This window comes from Doryrhamphus excisus, chromosome 3 (assembly GCF_030265055.1).
Source record: "Doryrhamphus excisus isolate RoL2022-K1 chromosome 3, RoL_Dexc_1.0, whole genome shotgun sequence".
Classification (NCBI taxonomy): Eukaryota; Metazoa; Chordata; class Actinopteri; order Syngnathiformes; family Syngnathidae; genus Doryrhamphus; species Doryrhamphus excisus.
In genome coordinates this window covers 27737085-27763303 of record NC_080468.1, presented here as the reverse complement: position 1 = coordinate 27763303, position 26219 = coordinate 27737085, and the positions used below count along the sequence as shown (strand labels likewise).

The 26219-nt window shown below is 41.9% G+C and overlaps 1 protein-coding gene across 3 annotated transcripts in view; it reads right to left on the bottom strand.

The window, feature by feature from the left end:
* Positions 1 to 26219, bottom strand: part of sorcs2 (sortilin-related VPS10 domain containing receptor 2) — a 167772-nt gene that overhangs the window by 98981 nt on the left and 42572 nt on the right. For all 3 annotated transcript variants that reach the window (XM_058068159.1, XM_058068160.1, XM_058068161.1), the window contains exon 2: positions 4709 to 4776. In XM_058068159.1, the coding sequence (XP_057924142.1) occupies positions 4709 to 4776 (68 nt within the window). The remainder of the gene's footprint in view (positions 1 to 4708; positions 4777 to 26219) is intronic.

The following is a 26219-nucleotide window of genomic DNA, read 5'->3' as shown; positions in this document are numbered from 1 at the left end:
GTGAATGACATTTTTTGGTCATTAGCCATGAATGATCTGAACATTTTGATATTAGAATAGTTTGAATCAGTTGAGAGATGTGGAAATAATTGCATGTAAAAAAAAAACACTGTTCAGCATTTGTATCTTTTTCTTTTTTTTTTGTTTTCATAACAGCATGATCAAATCCGAAAATCTTGTTAATTCATCTTTCATTAAAAATAAAAGGCATGGTTGGTTTTAATTTCCATTGCAAGTAAATAAACATCACTTATCCCGCCTGAACAAACACTGTGAGGAATATTCCTCCTTTCAAACTCACCGTTGCTTAATATTTGGCTTTAATGTGTTGATTATGTTATGAGTTTTTTGGTCGTGAAACGCTTGCCTAAAAGAGTGAAAAATAAAACGAGGAGGGAGTACGGGGTGCAGCCATGGAAGAAAGGCCCTCTGGGTGTGTGTGCGTGTGTGTGTGTGTGAGACGTTCCAGGAGGCCATTTTGATTAGATGCTATGTACAGTGTGTTTCATGTTTTATGAAGACTGAGATTCAAGTCGCTTTTACCCTCCAGTCTTGGGCAACAGTGAAATCACACTACTGTAGCCTCTGTAAATGTGTGTGTGTGTGTGTGTGTGTGTGTGTGTGTGCACGCCACAGCTGAGGATTTTCAGCTTCCTCACATCATCCATCCCTCTTCTTCCTCCCCTACAGTCTTGCCTTTTTTAATCTATAAAAAGCCAGCACTTGATTGGGTCCCATCAGCTGTTCCTAACATTTTGCTGATCATTATATGATGAACACCTAATGATGGTGAATGGATGCGTCCATTCCACAACACAATGGGTGCTGCCTCCACCACAGAAATGTGTACCTGTATATTAGTGTGTCGCAATTGGCACACTCCCATACTTGCTGCCTGAGTGCACAAGTGAACAGTCTCAAAACGCTAAGTATGTGTGTCAAGTCACGAATTGAGACATTATGTTCCAGGTTTGCTCTGTGTTTAGTCCTATTGCGCTTATATGTGTGCCTTGAGTTGCCGCCATCTCGGAAAGTTAGGGTGCACTGACATCTTGGTGTATGTGCTTTTAATGAATATAAAACATTTGAACAGATTTGGCACTCTGAATGATCATACAAGGCTGTTACTCAAATGTATGTACAGAACCTACTTTAATTCTGCTTTCCACTCATTATAATTACATTGATGCTGTTATTCTTGGAAGTTGCACACCTTGTAATGTATCTCCCCAACCTTTTCCTGGCTGATTCAATCAGCAGTCAGAATATGTTCACGGCCTCAGAGACCTTAAAGCAGGGGTCTCAAACACGTGGCTCGCGGGCCAAATGTGGCCCGCAGGACACTAGTTTGAGGCCCCCGCCTTGATATGAAAGTTTAATGTTAGCGCGGCCCGTGCAAGTTTGATATGGATGCTGTATGGTATCATGTACCCAGAAAAAATTATTACGTTTGATTAATGTTCATGTTAAAGGATAAATAACTGTTAATAGTTATCCTCCCTATCCGTGTGGAAGTGGTAAGTTTTTGGCTAATTAAGTTTAAAGGAAATAACTTGAAGGCTACCGTTTAGGTCGCTAGCTCTCTAGTTTGCGAGTTAGCATGTGTCTCAAGACCCTGCAGTTGCGCAATATGTTGTAAATAAAAAGAGTATAAATGTGACTATAGTCGTGTTTTGTCATGTCTACAGGGCTCTAATAATGCTTTGTTAATTTTAATCTGAAAAAAATAATTTGTCTACCCACCAACTATATGTGGTTTCTTAAGTTTTTATTATTTGCCGTTTTATTATTATTATATTTATTTATTTATTACAGATTGATTGATTTTCTTTATTCTTGATTTGTTTATTTATTTTTCATCTTATTTTGTGTAGAAAAATAAAAAGTAAGATATTTGAGAACAGTGGAATGTTTTATCAGAGCTTTTCTTGTAGAAAATTGGAACCAAAGCAAAGTTTATTCATTTTTCTGTTTTTAATAAATGCGTTTTTTTTTTTTGTTTTTTTTTTGGAAAACCTGATGCGGCCCAGCCTCACCCAGACCCTAGCTCCAGTGGCCCCCAAGTAAATTGAGTTTGAGACCCCTGCCTTAAAGTAAGAACAAACAAAAATAAATACAGATTGTATAAAAAAAGGACATTTCTGTACAACTCAAATTGACACAATGCGGAAAAAATGTCCAACAAATTGTGTTGTTGCAGCAGAACAGTTCCATAGGCAGATTGGTTGCCTCAGTTTAGCGACAGTATGATCCCACCTAAGATTTATCACTGGGGTGGGCAAACTTTTTGACTCGCGGGCTGCATTGTGAGTGAACAAAAATGATTGGGGGGGACCAGATTATACATTTCATACACGGACACTAGTTTAAGCCGAGAATGCTAACAGTCCACCTGGAATTATTTGAATTATCTAGTCCCTTTCTCGGGAGCACTTTCAAGGTGGTAGTTTGCCCATCCCTGATTCAGCATCTTTGTGTTTATATTTTTATTGGGTGGCCATATTGGAACGGTTCAATCTTTATGTGATCCTACAAAGTCAATATAGGCTAGTTTATAAAGATTTACTATACACCGTGACCAAGATATGGCTATTCATTTAATCATTTCAGGTTTTTATATAGAATTGTTACCTAACTTATACCTGCTTTCAATAATTTGTTTTGGTTTTGGGGGGGAAATTGGGTGTGGATGGGTCTCTGTCCTGTAACAATACAACCATCAACACGCAAACGTGGGAAAAAACATGCATACATAATTCATCCGTGACCTCCAGGGAGACTTGGTAACTAATGAGAGGCGGCGGCTTTGAAGCTCTCGGAGAGAACGAATGGCATGAATTAAGTGGTAACATCAGACATATTTGCAGTACGAAGGTGGGGGGTGGGGGTGGGGGGGAGAAGCATCAGTTACAAACCCTGTCTGCTCTATTTTCTGTTATTAAACGTCTCCTCTGTGGTACCTGCAAGGTCAGGCTCGGCGTTGGAGCATCTGCTAGGGATTAGATGGAAGGGAGAATTGATATTCTCTGAGGAAGTCCACACAAGCACAAGATTCTAAAGAAAGTGCTAAGGCTGAATCCCAAATCTACCCCTTAGCCCTTTCCTTTGTCTTACCCCTTCCCCCAACACAGTGCCCACGGGCACCAGGTGCCCACAAGCCAGTTTGTTCAGGTTTTTAGTAATGTGAGAACACTAGAAAGAAAGCCAATTTGAAATACAAATTTTGATTTTTGTTCATGTTCTGGCAAGGCAAAAAAAAGGAACACAAGTGGGAACACACCCTTTAAGCAAGTGGGCAGCTATGGATGTTCATCTTGTTACGTTTGTAGCTTGCCACTTGCTCCATTGTTGATCACATAGTGATCGTAGATCTTCACAGATATATGAATATAGGAGAGGCTGCATAGTGGGAATAAACAGCAAAAAAGACAGTATAAAGGTTGCTTTACAAAGACGGTCTCAACCATGTTTACTGTCATCATGGGGAACGTGACATGGAGGCGCTCTCGGCGCTACAGTGACATGAGTGCATGATTGAATATTACATTCACTTTTCTATATATATTTAAATTTAATATACTATTTTATTTCAGCGGCTCTTGTTCTATAAGATTGTTTACATTTTAATAAAACTTTGCATGCATATTTGGCTTTGACTTTTGTCTAAACTAACTTTGTGGGAAAAATATGGGGATATATATATTGTATATTCGATATTCAACATCGGGATCTGAGTTTTGGTCCATCCATCCATCCGGATACAGAGTTCCTGAAGACAAATGGCTGACTTCACTTGGCTCAGCATTCATGCAGGAATGAGAAAAAATGCATGAATGATGGTCTCCAACTATTAACTGATTGTAAATTCAATAATAGTAATAGCAGTATAGTAATACTGTGATGAAAACAAACAAAGTAATAGTAAAAAAATTACAGGGGCACAACACGAGAATCCAAAAGCTGAATAAACTTTGAATAGAAAACCATGTTGACTTAGCTCACTTCCTGACCATCCATACTGTATACGCTGAATACAATAAAATCACCATGACAACTGTTGGCAGTACACTGTATTTCAGTAGCGAAATCATTTATGAAGTTAGATACTTCATCGGTGTTAGATATCGGTGATAGCCAGCTAGTTATAACCAGCAACAACCAACAATTCAAAACATTGTGAATATTTACGTGGAGTAGCAAATTATTGACTATCACATAAAACATGACATTAATATCAAAATTAATCATTAATTACTTACATTTATAAGCTTCTTTCAGTCTCTGCTGCCGCCATGTTGTATCCGAGAGGACTCCTTCCACTCCTTCATTACAAGTCTGGTCCCCGACTGGTTTCTATGGCTGTACACCCCTCAGCACTTACCCTTTGCCCCCTTCATTTATGGAGGATCGGGACGCCACTTGATTGTCGTGAATGTGTAAAACCTCAGTTAAGGGCTAAGATAAGGAATAGAATTGGAACTCAGCCCACGTGTTGCGTATTTGGCCTGCCCCCGCTCCACTATGGTCAGCCTCATGGTACCACTCTCAGCTCCTCACAAGTCACATGTTGATGTTTCTCTAGTCGGGCCCTGTCTGCTCCTTTTTGACCTCAGCGCTGCGGCTGAAAGCTCTACAGCCACCCACGGTCCAGACGTAACATAAGGTCATCGTGCAACAGATGGACAGCGCTAAACATTTTCGGGCCTACCTCCACAGAGAGCTCTCCAGCACCTTGGTGGAGTCAGCGTGGTAGTACTTGGTCAGAATGAGAATGACCTGCAAAGAGAGGAGAGGAGAAAGAGAGACGTTGAGTTAGCATTTGGAGACATCTTTTCACAAGGTGCTCTTCTAGTTCCACGTGCAGCTTGACCTCTTAACATGCTTTCCTACATGAAACCTTGAAAGGAATCAGGTCAAATGCACATTTCACCATTATTGAGGGCGGGTCAAAGCTGTCATGGCAAATGGGCTGGAATAATGGGAATGGGAGGTATGGGTATTCCCATTATTGCACATCATTACTTCAGGTGACGGAATTTTACATGAAGTGCACAGTGATATGAACCTATATTGATAGCGGTCATGAAATGGAATAAATGCTGTATTACGACTGTTTGCACAATTTGATGAGATCCATACCAATGGGTTTGTTTTTGTTGTCCTCTGTGACTGCATGATGCTGACGATACATGATTGACATGTTTATTAGAACGTGTCTTCCAAAGCATTTTGATCATAACCATGTGGTGGTGCCACAAATCATCATGAAACTGAGAAACGTAAGATAGCTTTGTTTGTATGAATGAGACATGGCAGTCCATGGCATAACCCCCCCCCCCACACACACACCCCCATGTATGCTCACTCAGTCAGACTGTCTTTGACATTCCTCCTGTTCTTGACAGCTTTGGGATTTGTGCTGTCATGTTGCAGAGTGCCAGCAGGTCAAGACGGCACATGGTGCCCAAAGGTTTGATTGACAGGACATATTGACACTGACAGGAGTGGCACAGGAGGAGATGTGTGGGGGTGTAATGGGCCAAAAAGGGGTGGGGCTTATGGCTGCTGTTGCTGAAAGCTTTATTTGTAAGGATGAGTGAGTACATCGCATCTGTATCTGCAACTATATGCACCCATCTAAATTATCTGTATTATGATTGATGCAAACATGGCAATAAACATAATAATAATAATAATAAATAATTATGGGCGGCATGGCGGTCTAGTGGTTAGCGCGCAGACCTCACAGCTAGGAGACCAGGGTTCAATTCCACCCTCGGCCATCTCTGTGTGGAGTTTGCATGTTCTCCCCGTGCACGCGTGGGTTTTCTCCGGGTACTCCGGTTTCCTCCCACATTCCAAAAACATGCTAGGTTAATTAGTGACTCCAAATTGTCCATAGGTATGAATGTGAGTGTGAATGGTTGTTTGTCTATATGTGCCCTGTGATTGGCTGGCGACCAGTCCAGGGTGTACCCCGCCTCTCGCCCAAAGACAGCTGGGATAGACTCCAGCAACCCTCGTGAGAAAAAAGCGGTAGAAAATGAATGAATAATAATAATAATAATAATAATATTTTATTTGTATGTGTCAGCCTTGCTGACTGTATTTTCCCCAAAAGCACCGCATTCAGTATTACAAGCCGTTTGCCGACTGACTCTACATCACCAGCCACCACCCGAAACAAGCAAACAAAAAAAAAAACAACACTGTCAGTGACTGAGGAACGATTGTGCCTGTTGGAAAAAAAAAAAAAAAGAACCGTACAGTTATGAAACAAGTTTAAGGTGGAGGAATATCTCTGCACGTTACGGAATTAGAGGCGAGCTGAAGAAAACCTAATAAAGAGGCATCGTGACAAACTTCCCAATTGCACCGTGCACCAATCACAGAGCATAAAGAGTGAATGCATAATGTGCATTTTCCTGAAACACAAACACTGATAACGAAGAAATGTACTCCTTTCATACTCATATCCGGCAAAAAAAGTATCTGGCTCATCCCAATTTATTTGTAAACAGTCATTGGCTACCGCCCACCGTGCTTCGTCAACCTACCTGAAGTTGGCCATGAAAAGAAACAACATTTTTAAGTTGTCCTCCCGCTGTGCATCCAAATGCATTTTTTACTTTTCAGCAATTAGTGTCGGATCAAAGCTGCTACTAGAATTCAGGACCAAGAGAATAAGCGGCGAGGGCGCTGGATGTTTTCACAACAGCAACAACCATCAAAGTCGGCCTGCAGGCTCTTTGGCTCAAAGTGGTCCAAACTGAGGACCCCAAAATGTCAAATTTTTAAAAATGTTTATGGACTTCTGAGGATATTTTCACACTAATAGCAACCAAGCTGCCAAGGATGATTAAAGTGAAATGTGCATGCAGCCCACTTCTCCTTTTCTCCTCTTTCTTCTTTTTACTGTCTCAACAAGCTTCTTCACCGAGTGGAATTAGAGAGAATACATTCTATATGTCTCTCAGGCTTTCAAAGCAGAGCTACTGCAGATTCCAGAAAAATACCATAGCACTCATATAACGGCTGTTTTCCACTGCGCCATTTAATCATTTCACCTGAAAAACAAAAGGTGTATGTTTTTTGGACTCCTTAAATGAGTTTTTCATCTGGTTTACAGGCGCATATAGGCGATAACAGGGGTGTTGTTCCAAACTTTGGACGGTCTTCAAAGTTTTACACAGCCAGCTTTGGACGATATTGGCATTTCTCATGTTACTCTGGCACTTTCACCGCCACTCTTGGGCTGCACGGTGTTCGAGTGGTTAGCGTGCATGCCACACAGCTAGGAGACCCGAGTTCAATTCCACTCTCGGCCATCTCTGTGTGGAGTTTGCATGTTCTCCCGGTGCATGCGTGGGTTTTTTTCCGGGTACTCCGGTTTCCTCCCACATTCCAAAAACATGCTAGGTTAATTGGCGACTCCAAATTGTCCATAGGTATGAATGTGAGTGTGAATGGTTGTTTGTCTATATGTGCCCTGTGATTGGCTGGCCACTAGTCCAGGGTGTACCCTGCCTCTCGCTTGAAGACAGCTGGGATAGGCTCCAGCACCCCCGCGACCCTCGTGAGGAAAAGCGGTAGAAAATGAATGAATGATTATTTAAGAAGGAAGTTCATACAGATGTATAAACAATGTAGCGAAAAAAAGTTTATACTATTATGGGATTTTTTATATATTTTATATACAACTTCTTAGCATATCTACATGTCTTGCGTTCCAAAATATCAAAGTGGACCTTGCATCCAAAGTTTGGACACCCATGATCGAAAATTTGCTTGGTTTGACAAAAATAAACTTGGGTTGTGATGAAATGACCTTTGGAAAATGGTCGTTGTGACGTGTGGTGACGTTTGTTTAATGTCTGGTCAGTGTTTTTTTTTTATGTCGATGCAGATTGTTCATGACAACAAAAGAAGAGTAATTCACTTTTGTTTTAACTTCTGTTTTTAAATACTTTGTAGTTCCATTTATAAAGTAGCGAACAGAATAAGATATTGCAATATTAAAAATATTGCAATTTGAGATGTCTCCATTCGTCCAATATTCTTTTTTTTTTTTAATCGATCAGAGATCAGAAGATGAGCCCACCAGCTCTTTAAAAGTACTGTAAGTACTTTGTTTATGCAGCAGGACCCAAATATTCCAATTGCATTCGGTACTGGACTGCTGCGGAAAGTTTGTTTTTGATTCAAACTAAATTTCAAGGCTGGACAGACGAAAAACTCGCAATATGTTGGAGTTATTCCAACAAGTGAAAGAAAAACTCGGGGAAGTCGGTATCACGTGATGTTGGTGTTTACGCGTTACTGCGCATGCCCCATTGACTATTCTGTTGATTATAGCGGCGTAGACAGGAGATTGGAATATTCCTTTCCATGGATAATATTGTTTTTGGAAAAGTCATTCGGAAAGATTCCATTCAGAAAGAGGAAAAACTCTTCATGTAAACGTGGCTAAAAAGGAAAAGGTAGTTGAATTTATCTTCTTCGTTGTGGATTGTGGATTTTTTGCCAACATTTGTAATGTATGCATCATGATCATGCTAAATACTGCATATTGTGTATGATACAGTAAACCTTGGATATATCGGAAATTCGCTCACAACGGACAGATAAAAAAGAACCGATTTTTCTGTAATGCATTTCCAATAAAAATTCATTGCATATATCGGATTTTTTATAACGGATTTCGCCTATTTCGGACAAAATCGCCAGTCCTGTTCCAATGCATTTCCATTAAATTTCCCTTGCATATATCGGATGGCCGCATCGTGGTGCTCCGATTCGCCGAATCGTGACAGGCCGCTATACGACGTCATTTGCCCAGTCCAGGTACATTGGAAACATAGTCAAGGAAGTGCCTTTTTATAACCGATAAAATCAGATTTACGCATATACCGGATATAAATCCGATATATGCGTAAAACGGACATTTTCCGGTATACGCGTATAACGGATTTCGCTTATATCGGACAAAACCAGTGGGAACAATTGAATCCGATATATCTGAGGTTTACTGTACATATATACATATGACACATGAAGGTGAGTGTACATAAGTGTTCAATGCAATATTGACAATACAAGATTTCTGTCACACTATAAAGTTGCCTTATTTTGTGCATCCAAAAATGGCTGCTCCCCTTTTCCTTTTATTCCAGACTGTGATGAATTGTTTGTGTGTGGTCTGTTTCTGGAGAAGGGCGTGTCAGCACACTAGTGTGGACTATTTCAATGAGTGCATTCTTCCTCTTGGAGGCCAGCAGCAGCTTCCATCCTTTCATAAGTTTCCTTCTCGCTGTCTTCTCGTCAATGCACAATCGCACACAAGCCACAGCAGTGTCCCCGGACCGGACAGGCGCCATATTGTCGCCCCTCCCAGAGGTCAAAGTGAGTCCTGGCCATGATCTTGCCTCTCAATGGACTTTTGTGTCTCCTGCATGGTCTTGACTGTTCTGTTGACTTCCCGCAAATAAAAGTCACTGGACTCATTCTCCTCCTTGGCTTACTAACGAAAGAAGCCACAGTGGACGATGTTGTGGTCACGCTATGACAATCCGGCACTGCTTCATCCAAAAAATGTATCATCTCAGGAAGCTTTATACGCATGCTATGTTGTGATGCTTCAGAGCAGTGCTTCTCAAATGTTTTGGCGCGGAACCCACTATGACCCCTCAATGACAAGTGCTGACCCAAATTACGGGAATTTTTCAACTCAGACGTTTCACATATCTCATATTTCAAGTGTCGCTGTAGCACGGAGACACTATCTCTTTATGGCCCACTCTTCTCCATTAGACCAAGCTGGCACCCAACCATCAACCATCAGTGTGCTACATCAACATCAAGCAGGATGATCCACAGAAGGCCAACCCAGAAAACATAGTGCATCACTCTTCCATCCCAGATTCCAAAAACCCAACCCCTCGGGATCAGTGATTACATTTGACAATTACAGTATTTGGGAATGAAAACAAAACTAAAAATATTTCAAAAATAACATATTTCAGCAATGGTAAGAACATTAATGAGTCATGTTTGTCTTCCCTGTCACACTGCAAGTGTGCCTGGGTACCACTAGGGGGGCTACAAACAACAACATTCCGACAGACAAAATAGGATTATTTGGAGCATGGATCCTTCCCTAGTGCTGCGGTGAACATTCCCGATATTTCCGCAGAAAAGAACACCACCTTGCCAAAAAATGAAGTACTCCATTTGTCCAAATATTGCCTATTACCTCTGTCCAATGGCTGCCTTAATGGTTGGGGACTCCATACAGTAAATCTGGCCCGTGCTCTTTATTTGAGGCCAGTCGCTGACCTGTGCACTCGTTACCATTTTAACGGCGCTTTGAGATTGCCGCCATTCATGAAATGTCTCAGGGCGGAGAGGAGGGCAATTACACGCACCTCTGCCTCGCCCCACACAAAAGCCTTCACATGGTACAGTCCAACAGGAGCACATCTGGACGGCTAAGTAGCACTTTTTCCAACTCCATAAAATCTACTCCCAGTTTCTTTTATCCGCTTTTCTTTTGTCTTCTGGGTTCTTCAGCTGGCATCCAGCTACACTGTAGTCAAGCTCTACGTAAGCGCCTGCATTATATTATTCCCAACAAATACAAAAAGCATGAAGCTATCTTTTGAAAAAAAAAAAGACAGTTATCCATGCAAATACATGTTTCCTTGCGTGGGGTCCCGTGGAGACGTTCGTGGGCTCCCCCTAACAGCTAATTGTCCAGGACCACGCCGACGGAGCTGCTTAGAGGCGACATAATCGACTGCTGGGACTCAGAGCCCTCGGGAATGCCGAGACAAGATATGGGACATGACGGGAGATGAGGAGATCGTGAGAGCCGGTGAACAAAGAGACAAAAAGGAAGGAGCTGGAAGCTAAGCTGAAGCGTCACGAGGGAGAATGCTGCATGAGACGAGCCAGGAGATTAGTGATTTGTGGGGGAGATCCAAAATAGAAGTGGAGCGGGAGGTTGGAAGTGTGAAGGCGTTAATGGGGAATACAATCAATGGAGCGGAGAGACCAAGCCTTCTGGCACTCTAAACCTGTTTATCGATCTGAGCGGCTTACAGTGGACAAGACTTCCACTGGGCTCCAACACAACTTCATCCAGCGACCGGTAATCAGTGATTCCCTTCAAGGTGGGACATTACCAGCCAGCAGACAAAACATACCATTTAGATGGCAGAATTTATGGGAGTTGAACAGTTTTGCACAAAAAATGCATTGTAATTAGGGCTGGGTTAAACAATTATTTTTGTAATTGATTAATCTAGAAAATAGTTTTTCGATGCATTGATTAATCTAACGATTCATTTTAAATATCTCCCCATAATTTGACCTATATAGCAATTAATACTAATATATCTCAATGAATAAAACAAATATATTTTTATTAATTAAAGTATATTTTGGTCCTGTGTCTTTTAGTTCTTTGTTTTTATTGTAATTGGTTCTATTTTTTATACTTTTATTGCTTTGTTTCTTGTTTTTAATATTTTAATATCTATTTTATTATTTTATTTCTTAAATGCTCTTTTAGTTTTGGATTATTACTTTTTATTTTTACTCGTCTGTGCAGCACTTTGGAAACTCTGTTTATAAAATGTGCTATATAAATAAAGTGGATTGGATTGGATTGGATTGGAAAGTTCGGGGTGGCACGGCAGTCTAGTGGTTAGCGCACAGACCTCATAGCTAGGAGGCCAGGGTTCAATTCCACCCTCGGCCATCTCTGTGTGGAGTTTGCATGTTCTCCCCGTGCATGCGTGGGTTTTCTCCGGGTACTCCGGTTTCCTCCCACATTCCAAAAACATGCTAGGTTAATTGGTGACTCCAAATTGTCCATAGGTATGAATGTGAGTGTGAATGGTTGTTTGTCTATATGTGCCCTGTGATTGGCTGGCGACCGGTGTACCCCGCCTCTCGCCCAAGGACAGCTGTGATAGGCTCCAGCACCCCCGCGACCCTCGTGAGGAAAAGCGGTAGAAAATGAATGAATGAATGAATGAATAATTAAAGTTCAACACGTAATTATGTTGAACAATACAACAATAAAGTGCACAATGGAATCCTATAATAACAAAAATAATACATTCAAATAAATCAAAAAACACAATCTATAATATAACAAAATATAAATATATAATAAATTTAAAAAAAATAACAGCCGTGTGTGTTCCTGCAAAAGCACTTTATCTTTCCCGCTTTCCACCACCACTCCCACTTTGTGTGTGCGTCTGCTCAGGTGTGTATTTGAGTGGGCACATGCAGTGGGTGCGAGGACAGAGCACAAGTTACGTGGTGCGGTTTGGACGAATGACGGCGTTAATCATTGCAAACAAGGAAAGAAAAATAGTTGAAAACGTACAGAGTCTTCTCCTCCACACAAGCAGCTCCCGGGTGCTGGTGCATCGCGGTAGTGCTTTTATGCTATGACATCTCCATTTTGTACAGACCACCAAATCGTTACCTTTAGGTGTAAAGTACTACCATATTTTTTGACATCCTATTGTGAGATCTTTTTCTCCATCGACTTGCTTTGATTTGATGCCGAGGCCGCCATTTTCTTGATTCTGAATGACAGATTTTTTGCATCGATGTGTTGTCCGAGCCTGATTGTAATGAGTAGATAACACATTTTATTTTGTTATTTTATGGTATGGACCAGTGATGTGGTCAGTGGAGACAGGTGAGATAGCGCATCATGATGGAAAATAAAAAAAATAATGATAAATATTAATTATATTACACATGTATGTTTTGTATGAGAACCACAGAATTATCCAATTTCCTGATCAAATACAGGTCAGACACCCAAGGCTTTTTGGCTTAGTGCACAAACTGTTACGTCTTGGCTTCATCATTGTGACACGACCCCAGTATGCAGAGAGCAGGAGACCCAAGTGCAGATAAAAAGTCTACTCTTAATAATTATGGCTTATATACAGCGGCAGGACACCAGCTAAGATGGTTGCAGTAGCGTGGGGAGCTACGAAAAACAATGCAACAACAAACGCACCTGAACTAAATAGAAGGGGAATACAAATAGCAACAGGTGCGAGTGAAAACAACAAAAAGCATAGCCGGCGGACACAACCCAGGACCAACAGGAAGCACAACCAAAATAAGAGCATAAAACAGGAACTAAGGCATGAAAGCAGAAATAAACTAAATTGTTACACAGGCTAGCTCAAGGATCGTGACACAATCCTGCCAATGTCTGTTTCAGCATGTCATCAATAATATTATGTGGCATACATAATTATTATACACCATGACTTCCTACTTGCTTCGAAAACACACAGAAACATGTACAAAATATGTAAATATGTAAATTTCAACCACTGAAATGTGATTATTTTCTATTTCCTTTGTGATTCCTTCATCAAAGGATGCTTATTATCTTTGTTTGAGGCAAACAAAATATTCACACAAATCAGCATTGACTCTGGTAAACAGTGATCAACATTTTTACCTCTTGCGGACCAAACCATTAACTGTTTGTGTTTGGTTCATATTGATCATCAATTATTAGAATATGTTTGACTAACCAATTACTTCATTCATCGAAACAAGCTTTTTCAAACTATTCTTCTGCCCTCAGTGAAGTGTTTCTAAGTCAACTTTCAATTGTTTCAATGGCTCTAGCAATGATGAAACATTATTTACTCTAATGCAAACAGATACAAGAAATACATTACTAGTTGTATTCATGTACAAATGGAAGTTAGCATCCAAGATAATAAATGTGCACCACCAAAAAGGCATGCATTACTCACTTGGTCCTCCAAAGTCTAAACTGGCTTCTGACCCTTTGCAGATAAAACGTGTTTCACAGAGATGACAATAAATATAAAGTTACTGTCACATTCGGGCTTGAGGGCTTTGCGATGCGACCCCAGGATGCAGGGAGCAGGACCAAAAGTGCAGATAAAACGTTGAGTCTAATGCAAATATGGCAGCAGCAGGATAACACAACAGCCACTACAAACCAAAGACAATGCGCAATGAAGCCACAACAGAGAGCACGCACCTGAACTAAATAGGGATTATGAAATTAGACGCAGGTGCGTGAAAAGAGCAGTAGCAAGGAAAACGGAAGGGAACGACAAAGGAAGTGGTTACCAAAATACGGGCATGGAAACCGGAACAGAGGCAAAGAAGGAAACGTGACAGTTACAGCATTGAAAGGTAAATCCACAATATGTAGCACTAACATTGCCGCCAAAAAACAAAGGATCAAACCACACCCCCAACCTGTCTGCCGATTGGGTGAGAGACCTGCTCCCTAGTGTCCACCACAACAACATATTTAAACAGATTCCAAAATACAAGTGAGCGGCACGGCGGTCTAGTGGTTAGCGCGCAGACCTCACAGCTAGGAGACCAGGGTTCAATCCCACCCTCTGCCATCTCTGTGTGGAATTTGCATGTTCTCCCCGTGCATGCGTGGGTTTTCTCCGGGTACTCCGGTTTCCTCCCACATTCCAAAAACATGCTAGGTTAATTGGTGACTCCATAGGTATGAATGTGAGTGTGAATGGTTGTTTGTCTATATGTGCCCTGTAATTGGCTGGTCACCAGTCCAAGGTGTACCTTGTACCTAAGACAGCTGGGATAGGCTCCAGCACCCCTGCAACCCTTATGAGGATAAGTGGTAGAAAATGAATGAATGAATGAATAAGTGGCATTAAGGGCATAAAACCAGTTGCTACGTTTACATGCCCGAAAAAACACTAATAATTGCACCACACTAGATATTAATGGAGCAACCAACACTCCATTAATGTCTAATGTGGTGCAATTATTAGTGTTTTTTCGGGCATGTAGTCGCTACGTTTACATGCATGTAGTCGCTACGTTTACATGCCCCAAAAAACACTAATAATTGCACCACATTAGACATTAATGGAGTGTTGGTTGCTCCATTAATGTCTAGTGTGGTGCAATTATTAGTGTTTTTTCAGGCATGTAAACGTAGCGACTGCAAGGTCTCTGGGAAACAAACACTTGGCCACGAACAATCATCTTCTGCTCTGGAATCAACAGCCAAGTTGGCCACCAGTCCAGGGAGTACCCCGCCTCTCGCCCGAAGACAGCTGGGATAGGCTCCAGCACCCCACGCGACCCTCGTGAGGAAAAAGCGGAAGAAAATGAATGAATGAATGAAAATACAAAGTACAGTGTCATATACTTTTGTTGTTGAAATGACGTTATCAAACAATTCCATCACGGACAAAGAATCTTGTCCTGGCTGCAGCTTCATCCCCTCAGTGGACACAGCTGGTAGACACATTTGAACAGCTGTTACCACGGCATTATCCTAATCCCCTATCCCCTGTGCTCCATCTTTGCCCCCCCATCATCCCAACCCCAACATTTTTACTTTGCTCTGTCATAAACATCCAGCTGTCCTGGCCTTGCAATTTGCGTTCCTCTCGACACAAAAGAAGACCAATCAAATGATTGTGTTAATAGGAGTTAAAGATGCCTAGGCTAAGTGGGAGAGTCTTGAATTAAAAAGCCAGCGGAAATACTCCCGGGGTCTCATTTGGCCAAATGTATTCCAGGGGATGTTCTAAGCACGCAAAAGAGGATATATTATTTATGTGTGTGTTACATGTAAGGCCGTTGTCCTCAAAAATGCAAGTTCAAGCACAGCTTATCCTACGTCCCGTAGAGACATTGTGAATAAACTACTTTGCTAATGTCTCAGAGTTTGAAATATGTTCCTTGCGCGGCCACCCCCTACAAGATCGGAGTGGAACAACATTAACCACATTTGGGTAACTTTTATTAACAGCAGGAATTGTTCATTAAAGGCTCAAATGTCTTCCATGACTGTTTCAGAAAAAAACAAGTTATGTGTTGGACCCGTAATTTGATATTTTTTGGCTTAATTACATGCTAACACCAAAGAAATAGTGTGTGTGGGGGGGGGGGGGCAATACTGCAAATGTTGGTATCAATCCAATACCTTAGAACAGGGGTCTCAAACATGCGGCCAGGGTTAAAAGGGTTAAAAGTCAAACCTCCCTCTTCTCTGTGAAGCCTGGATGCAAAGTTTTGCAAGGGAAACCTTGTGGAGGTTTTAAATCAGGGGTCTCAAACATGCGGCCCGGACACTAGTTTGAGGCCCCCGCCTTGATATGAAAGTTTAAACGTTTTGATATGGATGCTGTATGGTATCATGTACCCAGAAAAAATTATTACGTTTGATTAATGTTCATGTTAAAGGTTAAATAACTGTTAATAGTTAACCTCCCTATCTGTGTGGAAGTGGTAAGTTTTTGGCTATTTAAGTTTAAAGGAAATAACTTGAAGGCTACCGTTTAGGTCGCTAGCTCTCTAGTTTGCTAGTTAGCATGTGTCTCAAGACCCTGCAGTTGCGCAATATGTTGTAAATAAAAAGAGTATAAATGTGACTATAGTCGTGTTTTGTCATGTCTACAGGGCTCTAATAATGCTCTGTTAATTTTAATCTGAAAAAAATAATTTGTCTACCCACCAACTATATGTGGTTTCGTAAGTATTTATTATTTGCCTCAAACTAGTGTCCTGCGGGCCACATTTGGACCGCGGGCCACGTGTTTGAGACCCCTGATTTAAAACCTCCACAAGGTTTCCCTTGCAAAACTTTGCATCCCGGCTTCGCAGAGAAGAGGGAGGTTTGACTTTTAACCCTTTATTTTTTTCAAGAAAAAATTCAGTTTTGATATTTCAAAAGGTTGTATGTTGAAAATGGTAAGAGATAAAGGCATACTGGAAGTAAGATGGAACTCATCTAATTTGCATATTACGACATCACCGCAAATGGTCAGAACCCTGTCTCCAAGATACCCGACAAGCTCATTAAAATGTCTGATCCACTTGTCATACTCCCCCTCGTCTCTCACGCAATCACAGCCATCATCATCATCATCATCATCTTTTACAATGGGATATTGAACACCACTACTGTCTGGGATGTCGCCAGAACACGGAAAAGTTCCAAAACGTGCTGCTTTGTGGACTGTTATAGCGAGCAGACACGTGTCCACGGCACTTCAGGCTCATTAAACTCCGTCACTTTGCATATAAACCACACCCCCAAGTGTTTCTCATATGAAAGCCACATACATGTCCTGTACATGTGTTACACCTCCTGGTGTAAAATAGTAACAAAATTAATTATATTTGTCTATTTCATTCGACCTAAGATGTGTTGACTGTTACGCCAGCACACCTGCATTACAACGCTGATAAACACATAGGGTTGCTTCGCCCGGGCCCTCGCTGCCTCATTCCTGGGACAGGGGGGCCACCCGTGCTGATAGTGAGTCAGTCCAAACAAGGAAACACTGAATGATGGAGCCTCTGAATGATGCAAATGTTCTTCCGACACACGGGCGAGCAGCAGCAGAGGAAAATAAAGAGTGCCTCCTGAATGGGCTTTCAGACCTTACACCCTTTTGTTGGAGGGCCTGGTCTGTGGACCAAATAAGGTGCTGCATCATTAAGCAAACCATATGGACGGAGCTGTAAAGGCGGGCGGAGGCCGAGGGGCTGGGATGGAAAGAGCTCCCACAGGAGTCGCCAGGTTTATATTGGCGGGAATAAAGTGCCATCCCGGTGAGCTAATACTGCAGTAAAGCAACACTATGTAATTACGCTGATGGCTAGCAATGAGTAGAAGACTGGCGAAAACCATCTTTTATGGCTTAACGACTTCCATACTTACACTTATTATTTTGAGTAGTGTTGGGTATCGTTTTCATTATCCGATACCGGTACGCAATCAGTACTTTTGAAACCATGCTGGGGCTTAAACGATTGTGCTCAGTTTTCCTTTAAAAGGAAAGTATTGACTGAAGTATTTTGTCTAAAAGCCACCTACTCTGTTGGTATGGTTCTTTATGGTGTTAAGGCCATTATCTGAGAACAAACAGACAGACTCTGCTCGAGAGATGTGTCTCTGCAAACCCTCTTTTGAACGCATATTGTCTTGAGAAGCAAAATGCTTTACTTTTGCGACCCCAGGAACAAGCTGACCAAGTTTGCATTTGCAGGCATGTGTGATTTCGCCACACATTGGAGTCAGACCTGCGTAACCACGCCAACTACATGTGCTCACAAGCAAGACGAAGCACACAGTGAGATGACACGGCCACAAGAGGAGAGGTGAACACCAGATGCTTGCTCTGGTGTGAGAAATGTCAGCAGTGCAGATGGTGGCTTATTTATTTTTGTGAACAAGATTATTATTATTCCACGGACCACCGTAGAGACATGTCTCGGTGGTATGACACCAGACATCTCATCCATAAAACATGGCGGCGGGTGCCGTGGTCAGGCTGGCAGGTCGCAGCAGAGATGCCAAGCTACTGTACTCGACAGCGCTCTTTGTTATTCCACTCAGGCTTTTGCTTTGTTTTGAAGGAGCGCAGATGTGAAAATTACACGCAAAACCCAAAACCCCCTAGAAATAAATCACTGTGAAACTAAGTACATTTTCATTAAGCTGTATTTTTCATCAATGCTTTCTCTCTGGATTGTCAAATGGCCTTTTTTTCTTTCCCATTTATATCACCTTGGATGTAAGGTGTGGAGGTGTATACACACACACACACACTCACACACATACACAATTTATACAGTATGTGGCAAGTACAGCCGTCACATCCCAACAATCATTTTTATTGAGAGTATGGGCTTCATTTTCGTCGACCAGGCCCACCTGCGCTGCGCTGCGCCGCGCCTGCGTCACGCCAACGCCGCGCCTACGCTGTGCCTACGCCGCATCAACCGGGTGTGGCCAGCACAATTTTCATGAGCAGCGCAATCCGGCGCAGGACGACACACCCACGCCTCCATCCCTCCCACCGGCACAAGTAGCAAAGAGGGAGGAGAGAGAAAGCCTGAGGGGGTTTAAACCAGCCGACTGTAATTTTAACCAATCAAATCAAATGCCAGTCTCTTTGAAATACGTAGGGCTCACTAGAATGTTCATCATAGGCACGCCACAATGCACATCATGCACCACTTACACCACCTCGTGGAATACATCATCTCCTGATTTGTTGGGCAATCCATTTATTTAGGGGCGTGCCCCCCCCCCGCCCCAGCGTTGGCATCAAAATTTCAGCTGCCATCAGGTTGAGCTCCCGTCTTTGATCTGACATCACATGTGATGGGACAGTAAATACAGACGGTTACATTAAATAGTGGTTTCTTGTTGCATTGAAATGTGCCTGACACTCAGAAAAACCTGCCTGTGAGCTTCCCTGTCAGCCAATTTACCACTGCCCAGGGTACGCTTTGCTTGCACCGAGAACAGACCAGGTCGGAGCTGGCGATCTTTCAGGGCACCTTTGTTGCACTGTTTTGTCACAAAATTGTCACTGCGCCAAGCTGAAAATGTGGACACCTCCCCTGGTGCGCCGCCACGGGGCTCCACAGTGGTGCGCTGGACCAAGTTACCACTGCGTAGGGTGCGCCACACCGCGTCCCCCTGCGCCACCTTGCGTTGCACCACAAAATTAGAGCCCCATATATCAGTATATCAGGGATACAGTATATTTTAGACATGTACATGACTTTGTGAAGCTGAAACTGGGCCGCAGAGCGGTTTTACAACGTAATAAGGAATCCAAAGACACCTCCAAGATGACAAGTACCTTGCTGAAGAAGCTGGAGATGATTGGGGGGGGGCAAGTATGTCTCCACCACACCTGAACCCAACTGAGCACCTGTGAAACATCTACCACCTCCACTAGTGATGTCATCATCTCTGCATTCACTTCAACAGAAAGCCCCCATTGAAAAGCACATTGACATTTTGAGCATGTTTGAGATCTGGACAAATCATGGTGCGGTGGGGGCTTAAGGACACTTCAGTCCACTCTCAGGACGTGCTGGGGATTAACAGCAGTCACCCACCAATAAGTAGAGAGCCACTCTACATACTGAGCCATCTTCCCAAAAGACGAAGTGGCGATGTTCAGGAAGTAAACATGAAGTGTAATTAGGCATAATAGCCTTAAGTCCTTCCAGGTATTTGAGGAATAGTAATAGTGGCAGCGTGTCATTTATTGAATAGGTGTTAATAAAGAGACAGACTCTCATCTAATTGGTTCCCAGTTCTGTTAAGACAAAACAGAACGATCAAATTTACAGCTTCCACATTTGTAACTGACTGATGGACAGTTGGCAAAGCTTTAGTAAAAGATGTGTAGCAAAGCCTGTGTTTTCTCATCCAAACTGTTATTGAACTGCTATGAATACCAAGACAGAAGCTGCTTGTTGTAAAGCAGGGGTCTCAAACACGCGGCCCGCGGGCCAAATGTGGCCCGCAGGACACTAGTTTGAGGCCCCCGCCTTGATATGAAAAATTAATGTTAGTGCGGCCCGCGCAAGTTTGATATGGTATGGTATCATGTACCCAGAAAAAATGATTACGTTTGATTAATGTTCATGTTAAAGGTTAAATAACTGTTAATAGTTATCCTCCCTATCCGTGTGGAAGTGGTAAGTTTTTGGCTATTTAAGTTTAAAGGAAATAACTTGAAGGCTACCGTTTAGGTCGCTAGCTCTCTAGTTTGCGAGTTAGCATGTGTCTCAAGACCCTGCAGTTGCGCAATATGTTGTAAATAAAAAGAGTATAAATGTGACTATAGTCGTGTTTTGTCATGCCTACAGGGCTCTAATAATGCTTTGTTAATTTTAATCTGAAAAAAATAATTTGTCTACCCACCAACTATATGTGGTTTCTTAAGTTTTTATTATTTGCTGTTTTATTATTATTATTATATGTATTTATTTATTACTGATTGATTGATTTTCTATATTCTTGATTTGTTTATTTATTTTTCATGTTATTTTGTGTAGAAAGTAAGATATTTGAGAACAGTGGAATGTTTTATCAGAGCTTTTATTGTAGAAAATTGGAACCAAAGCAAAGTTTTTTTATTTTTTTGTTTTTAATAAATGCCCAGTTTTGCCCAGTCTCACCCAGACCCGAGCTCCAGTGGCCCCCAAGTAAATTGAGTTTGAGACCCCTGTTGTAAAGCCTGCAGCGTGTCTTCTATACCTCCCTCCAAACCATAACCCATTCATCCATTTTCTATGCCACTTATCCACACTAGGTTCGTGGGGGTATGCTGGAGCCTATCCCAGCTGTCTTTGGGCTAGAGGCGGGGTACACCCTGGACTGGTGGCTAAACAATAACCATAAAAGTTAAATCACTGACTACAATCTGAAGTTTAAATTAACCCAATTAGGCCTTAATGGGTCCCACTTAGACACTTATCCAATCCCGGAGGCACCTGTAATTTGAGAGTTGCAAATTGCAGACCAGCATCGCACACCAACACGCACACACAAGCACTCGCGCACACGCAAACGCATAATACTTAAGTGTGGATGTTTGTTATTTGGCGGTGAGTGTTTGTTTATGCGTTCTTAATTGCATGTTCGGCGTGAGTCTATTTGATGAATGCTGGCATGTGGTCTCCTGTGTCTGTCTGGGTACACTCAAGTGTCTGTGTGTGCGTACGCGTGTGTCTGTGTGTGTGCGTGCCCGGCCTCTGGAAGTGTCAGATTAGTGGATTAGAGGAGAGAGGCCTCCACCACGGGGGGACAGACCACAGTCCAATAAGAGCACCTCCCTTATAAAGTCTCCTCTTTCCTACAAAACATGCTATTTTGTCTCCTACAGGAAAATGCTAATCCATCTTCATTTGTGCACCCGTTAGCTATTCTTCTCCACCTCATCACTCAGGTTGCACATCATCTTGTTTCTCTGCTATACCACAACAACAAAAACAACAACCTGGGATACATATGCACAACAACGATTAACATGGTCTCTGCAGGTTTCAACAAGTCAGACCAACATGAAGGAAAATCAGAGACCCGCAGTCTACACAGGACACTACCTAGTTGTGCTCGATAAATTCTGTCCGGGCTGCTTCTGTAATTATGGATATTGTATAACGTCCTCGAAAATCAGTACATTTAAAAACAAAACTGAATTTTATTTTTGTGTTTTAAGTCAAAGCAACGTTAACCCATGCTTGAGACCTTTCAAAATTGACATTTCATTTTAAGAGAATTTCAGACATTTCGATTCAAATTTAAGACTCTGCATGTACCCTGATCAACATCTAAAATTGCAGAAGAGGTGTCCTGGCTGGTCCCATCAATACTGAAGGCAACTAAGCTACCGGTCAACAGTGTCAGAACACTTTTCTGACCTATAAATGTAGTTCATTCATTCATTTTCTACCGCTTTCCTCACGAGGGTCGCGGGGGTGCTGGAGCCTATCCCAGCCAATCACAAGTCACATATAGACAAAAAACCATTCACACTCACATTCATACCTATGAATCTCAAATATCTTACTTTTTATTTTTCTCCACAAAATAAGATGAAAAATAAATAAACAAATCAAGAATAAAGAAAATCAACCAATCAGTAATAAATAAATAAAATAATAATAATAAAACGGCAAATAATAAAAACCTAAGAAACCACATATAGTTGGTGGGTAGACAAATTATTTTTTTCAGATTAAAATGAACAAAGCATTATTAGAGCCCTGTAGACATGACAAAACACGACTATAGTCACATTTATACTCTTTTTATTTACAACATATTGCGCAACTGCAGGGTCTTGAGACACATGCTAACTCACAAACTAGAGAGCTAGCGACCTAAACGGTAGCCTTCAAGTTATTTCCTTTAAACTTAAATAGCCAAAAACTTACCACTTCCACACGGATAGGGAGGATAACTATTAACAGTTATTTAACCTTTAACATGAACATTAATCAAACGTAATAATTTTTTCTGGGTACATGATACCATACAGCATCCATATCAAACCTGCGTGGGCCGCACTAACATTAAACTTTCATAACAAGGCGGGGGCCTTAAACTAGTGTCCTGCGGCCACATTTGGCCCGCGAGCTGCGTGTTTGAGACCCCTGTTTTAAATAGAAGATATTTGAGACGTTTGACTTGACAAAATGAGAAACTTAATATGAAAGCTAAAATAATAGAAGCCATTTATCACGCAAAGTAATATAACATTAAGGAGTGGGACAGGAGGAGATAAATGTTTTGCATAATTGGGGACCTTTAGAGGGAAAACTAACAGACACTGTTTCTTTAAGAATTGGACAAAGATGTGTGTGAGGATTTGTTTTAATGTGTGTGTGTGTGTGTGTCTTAATGTCTCATATGCATCCATGCATGTCTAAAAAGGTTGCACTGAAGCAGACAACACACCCTGACCCTGAGGATTGGTAGCTCCACTTCCTGTCTGCATTTGCATAACAATAAAGAGATGCTCACTACAAATCATCATTTATTTACTTTTGGTGACCTTGACAGTGGGAGTGATTTTGTTGAGAACAGCTAAATGCAGTAAAATCTAAAGCGCCGTTGTCTCTGACACACACACACACACACACACACACACACTTGGCAAAAACATGCCAGCAAAGAGGCAGCTCGTTCCGATTGGCTGGGTTGTGCTTGAAGGTTATCCCGGCTAACGAACCTATCACGCCAACCATGGAAGCACACACACATAAAAACACACATGCAGCAGGCTTTTTGTGGCCACACAATAGTCTCTGACCTTCAAAGCTGCGCTGCCGAAATACAACAAAATAAAGTAAGACATCCCCCGCCCTCCCAAACCATCCGGCGTCTCTTTAATGAAGTCTGTACGGCAAGAAGCGCTTTTCATTTCTTTGCGCATTGTTTTATTATCAGAGACGTAATTAGCGCTGAGATGTGTCGGCTTCATTCCAGGTTCTTTAAGTGGAATTCTGCTTCTTGGCTGAGATGGTCCATAGTGGAACAGACAAAAGCGAGGGGCCACTGAGCTTAAATGGAAATTAATTAATTAAGTAAGAGCTTAATGTGACTGTTGAAAAGGTTATGCAGATGCTAACTTTCAATGTTTTTATACTGTATACTGTATGTATTATGGCTCTCCCTCTTACTGCTCCGAGCATGTTAGCATGCAACACACACGTACACGAGCCTTTATTCAGCGCAGAAAAGCCTTGGCATACTTTTCATGTTGGAGGTAAAGGACATGGACAACATTCATTCATTCATTTTCTACCGCCTTTTCCTCACGAGGGTAGCGAGGGTGCTGGAGTCTATCCCAGCTGTCTTTGGGCGAGAGGCGGGGTACACCCTGGACTGGTGGCCAGCTAATCACAGGGCACATATAGACAAACAACCATTCACACTCACATTCATACCTATGGACAATTTGGAGTTGCCAATTAACCTAGCATGTTTTTGGAATGTGGGAGGAAACCGGATTACCCAGAGAAAACCCACGCATGCACGGGGAGAACATGCAAACTCCACACAGAGATGGCCAAGAGTGGAATTGAACCCTGGTCTCCTAGCTGTGAGGTCTGCGCGCTAACCACTAGACCGCCGTGCCGCCCCCTAGGTTATCATATGCATGTCTAATATGTCTTATTTTTCCTGATCATATCTACTCTATTGGGAAATACACATGCAAAGGTGACTATAGGGGTGTTATTTCACATCTTGAGGGCTCTAATAATGTTAAAACTTGTATTCATAAGATTGTACATTGGTTTCCTATGCCATAAATATGAAAATATCCCAAAAACATGTAATTGAATCCTATTTATCACGACCTGGTCTGGAACCACTTAACATCATAAGCAAATGATGACTCTACTTTTATTCAGTTGTTTTTTTTTCCAAACATGTTTCTCTTCTCATGTCATCTCTTTTGTCCTGCTGGTGCTGGTTTTAAAGTGCTTTATAAATAAAGTTGGAATGGATTGGATTGGCTTTCCAATTTCAATTACACATTTCTAAGGGACGAATGTTTGTTGGGGATTGCTAATTGTTTTTTTTTTCTAATTGCAAACTCCACACAGAGATGGTCGAGGGTGGAATTGAACCCTGGTCTCCTAGCTGTGAAGTCTGCGCGCTAATCACTCGACCATTCCCCCCGCTGATGTCCAATGTCCATGTCCAATAGTGCTGCCGGACATGGACAACATTTACGTTAATATTGTTTGTGTAGGACTGCTTTTGTGTATGACCACCACAAACGTCAGTCATTTTATTCTGGCTGAACGACAATTTGTACAATTTATATTCAATTCATTTGTAATTGTTAAAAATATTGACTTTTTCCCCAGTCTGAATTCATATTTTCATGTTCCGCTTTTCCACCCTGCCTTTTATTTTGTATTCCCCCCGCTGATTCCTTTTTGACTTCCCTCTGCTTCTCAGTATAGGCATGAGATTCTGACAGTATAATAACCTTGGGCCAAAGTATCAATAGATTTCACAGTATTATAATTAAATGGTAAAATGGTCTTTCATTCTACCTCCGAGGTACGCAAAGCGCTTTGACACTGTTAGCACATTTAACTCCTGATGATGCTGAATCAAGAGCAACTGGGGGTTCAGTATCTTGCCCAAGGACACATGGACACACGGGAGGACAGAGGATCGAACCTACCACAACCACTCTAAAATGCTCTAAGTGTTATTTTGAAATATCTTTATTGAAAAGAAGAGTCATTTTTGAACAATACAATATAACAAGATGCAAATGGGGCTGCATGGCGGAGAAGTGGTTAGCGCGCAGACCTCACAGCTAGAAGACTAGGGTTCAATTTCACCCTCGGCTATCTCTGTGTGGAGTTTGCATGTTCTCCCCGTGCATGCGTGGGTTTTCTCCGGGTACTCCGGTTTCTTCCCACATTCCAAAAACATGCTAGGTTAATTGGCGACTCCAAATTGTCCATAGGTATGAATGTGAGTGTGAATGGTTGTTTGTCTATATGTGCCCTGTGATTGGCCGGCGACCAGTCCAGGGTGTACCCCGCCTCTCGCCCAAAGACAGCTGGGATAGGCTCCAGCACCCCCGCGACCCTTGTGAGGAAAAGCGGTAGAAAATGAATGAATGAATGAATATGTCATTTACTATACTTTCATTTATTGCAATGTGTCAATACATGTTTGTTTACATTACATTGACAACTCATTTGGTCCAGGGTCCCAAGTCAGCTAGGATAGGCTCCAGCATACCCGTCACCCAAGTGAAGATAAGGACCTCCACTGTCTCTCATATCATCGGATGGTATGACCAATTATTTTAGCCATTTTGAAACTGCCATTTTCA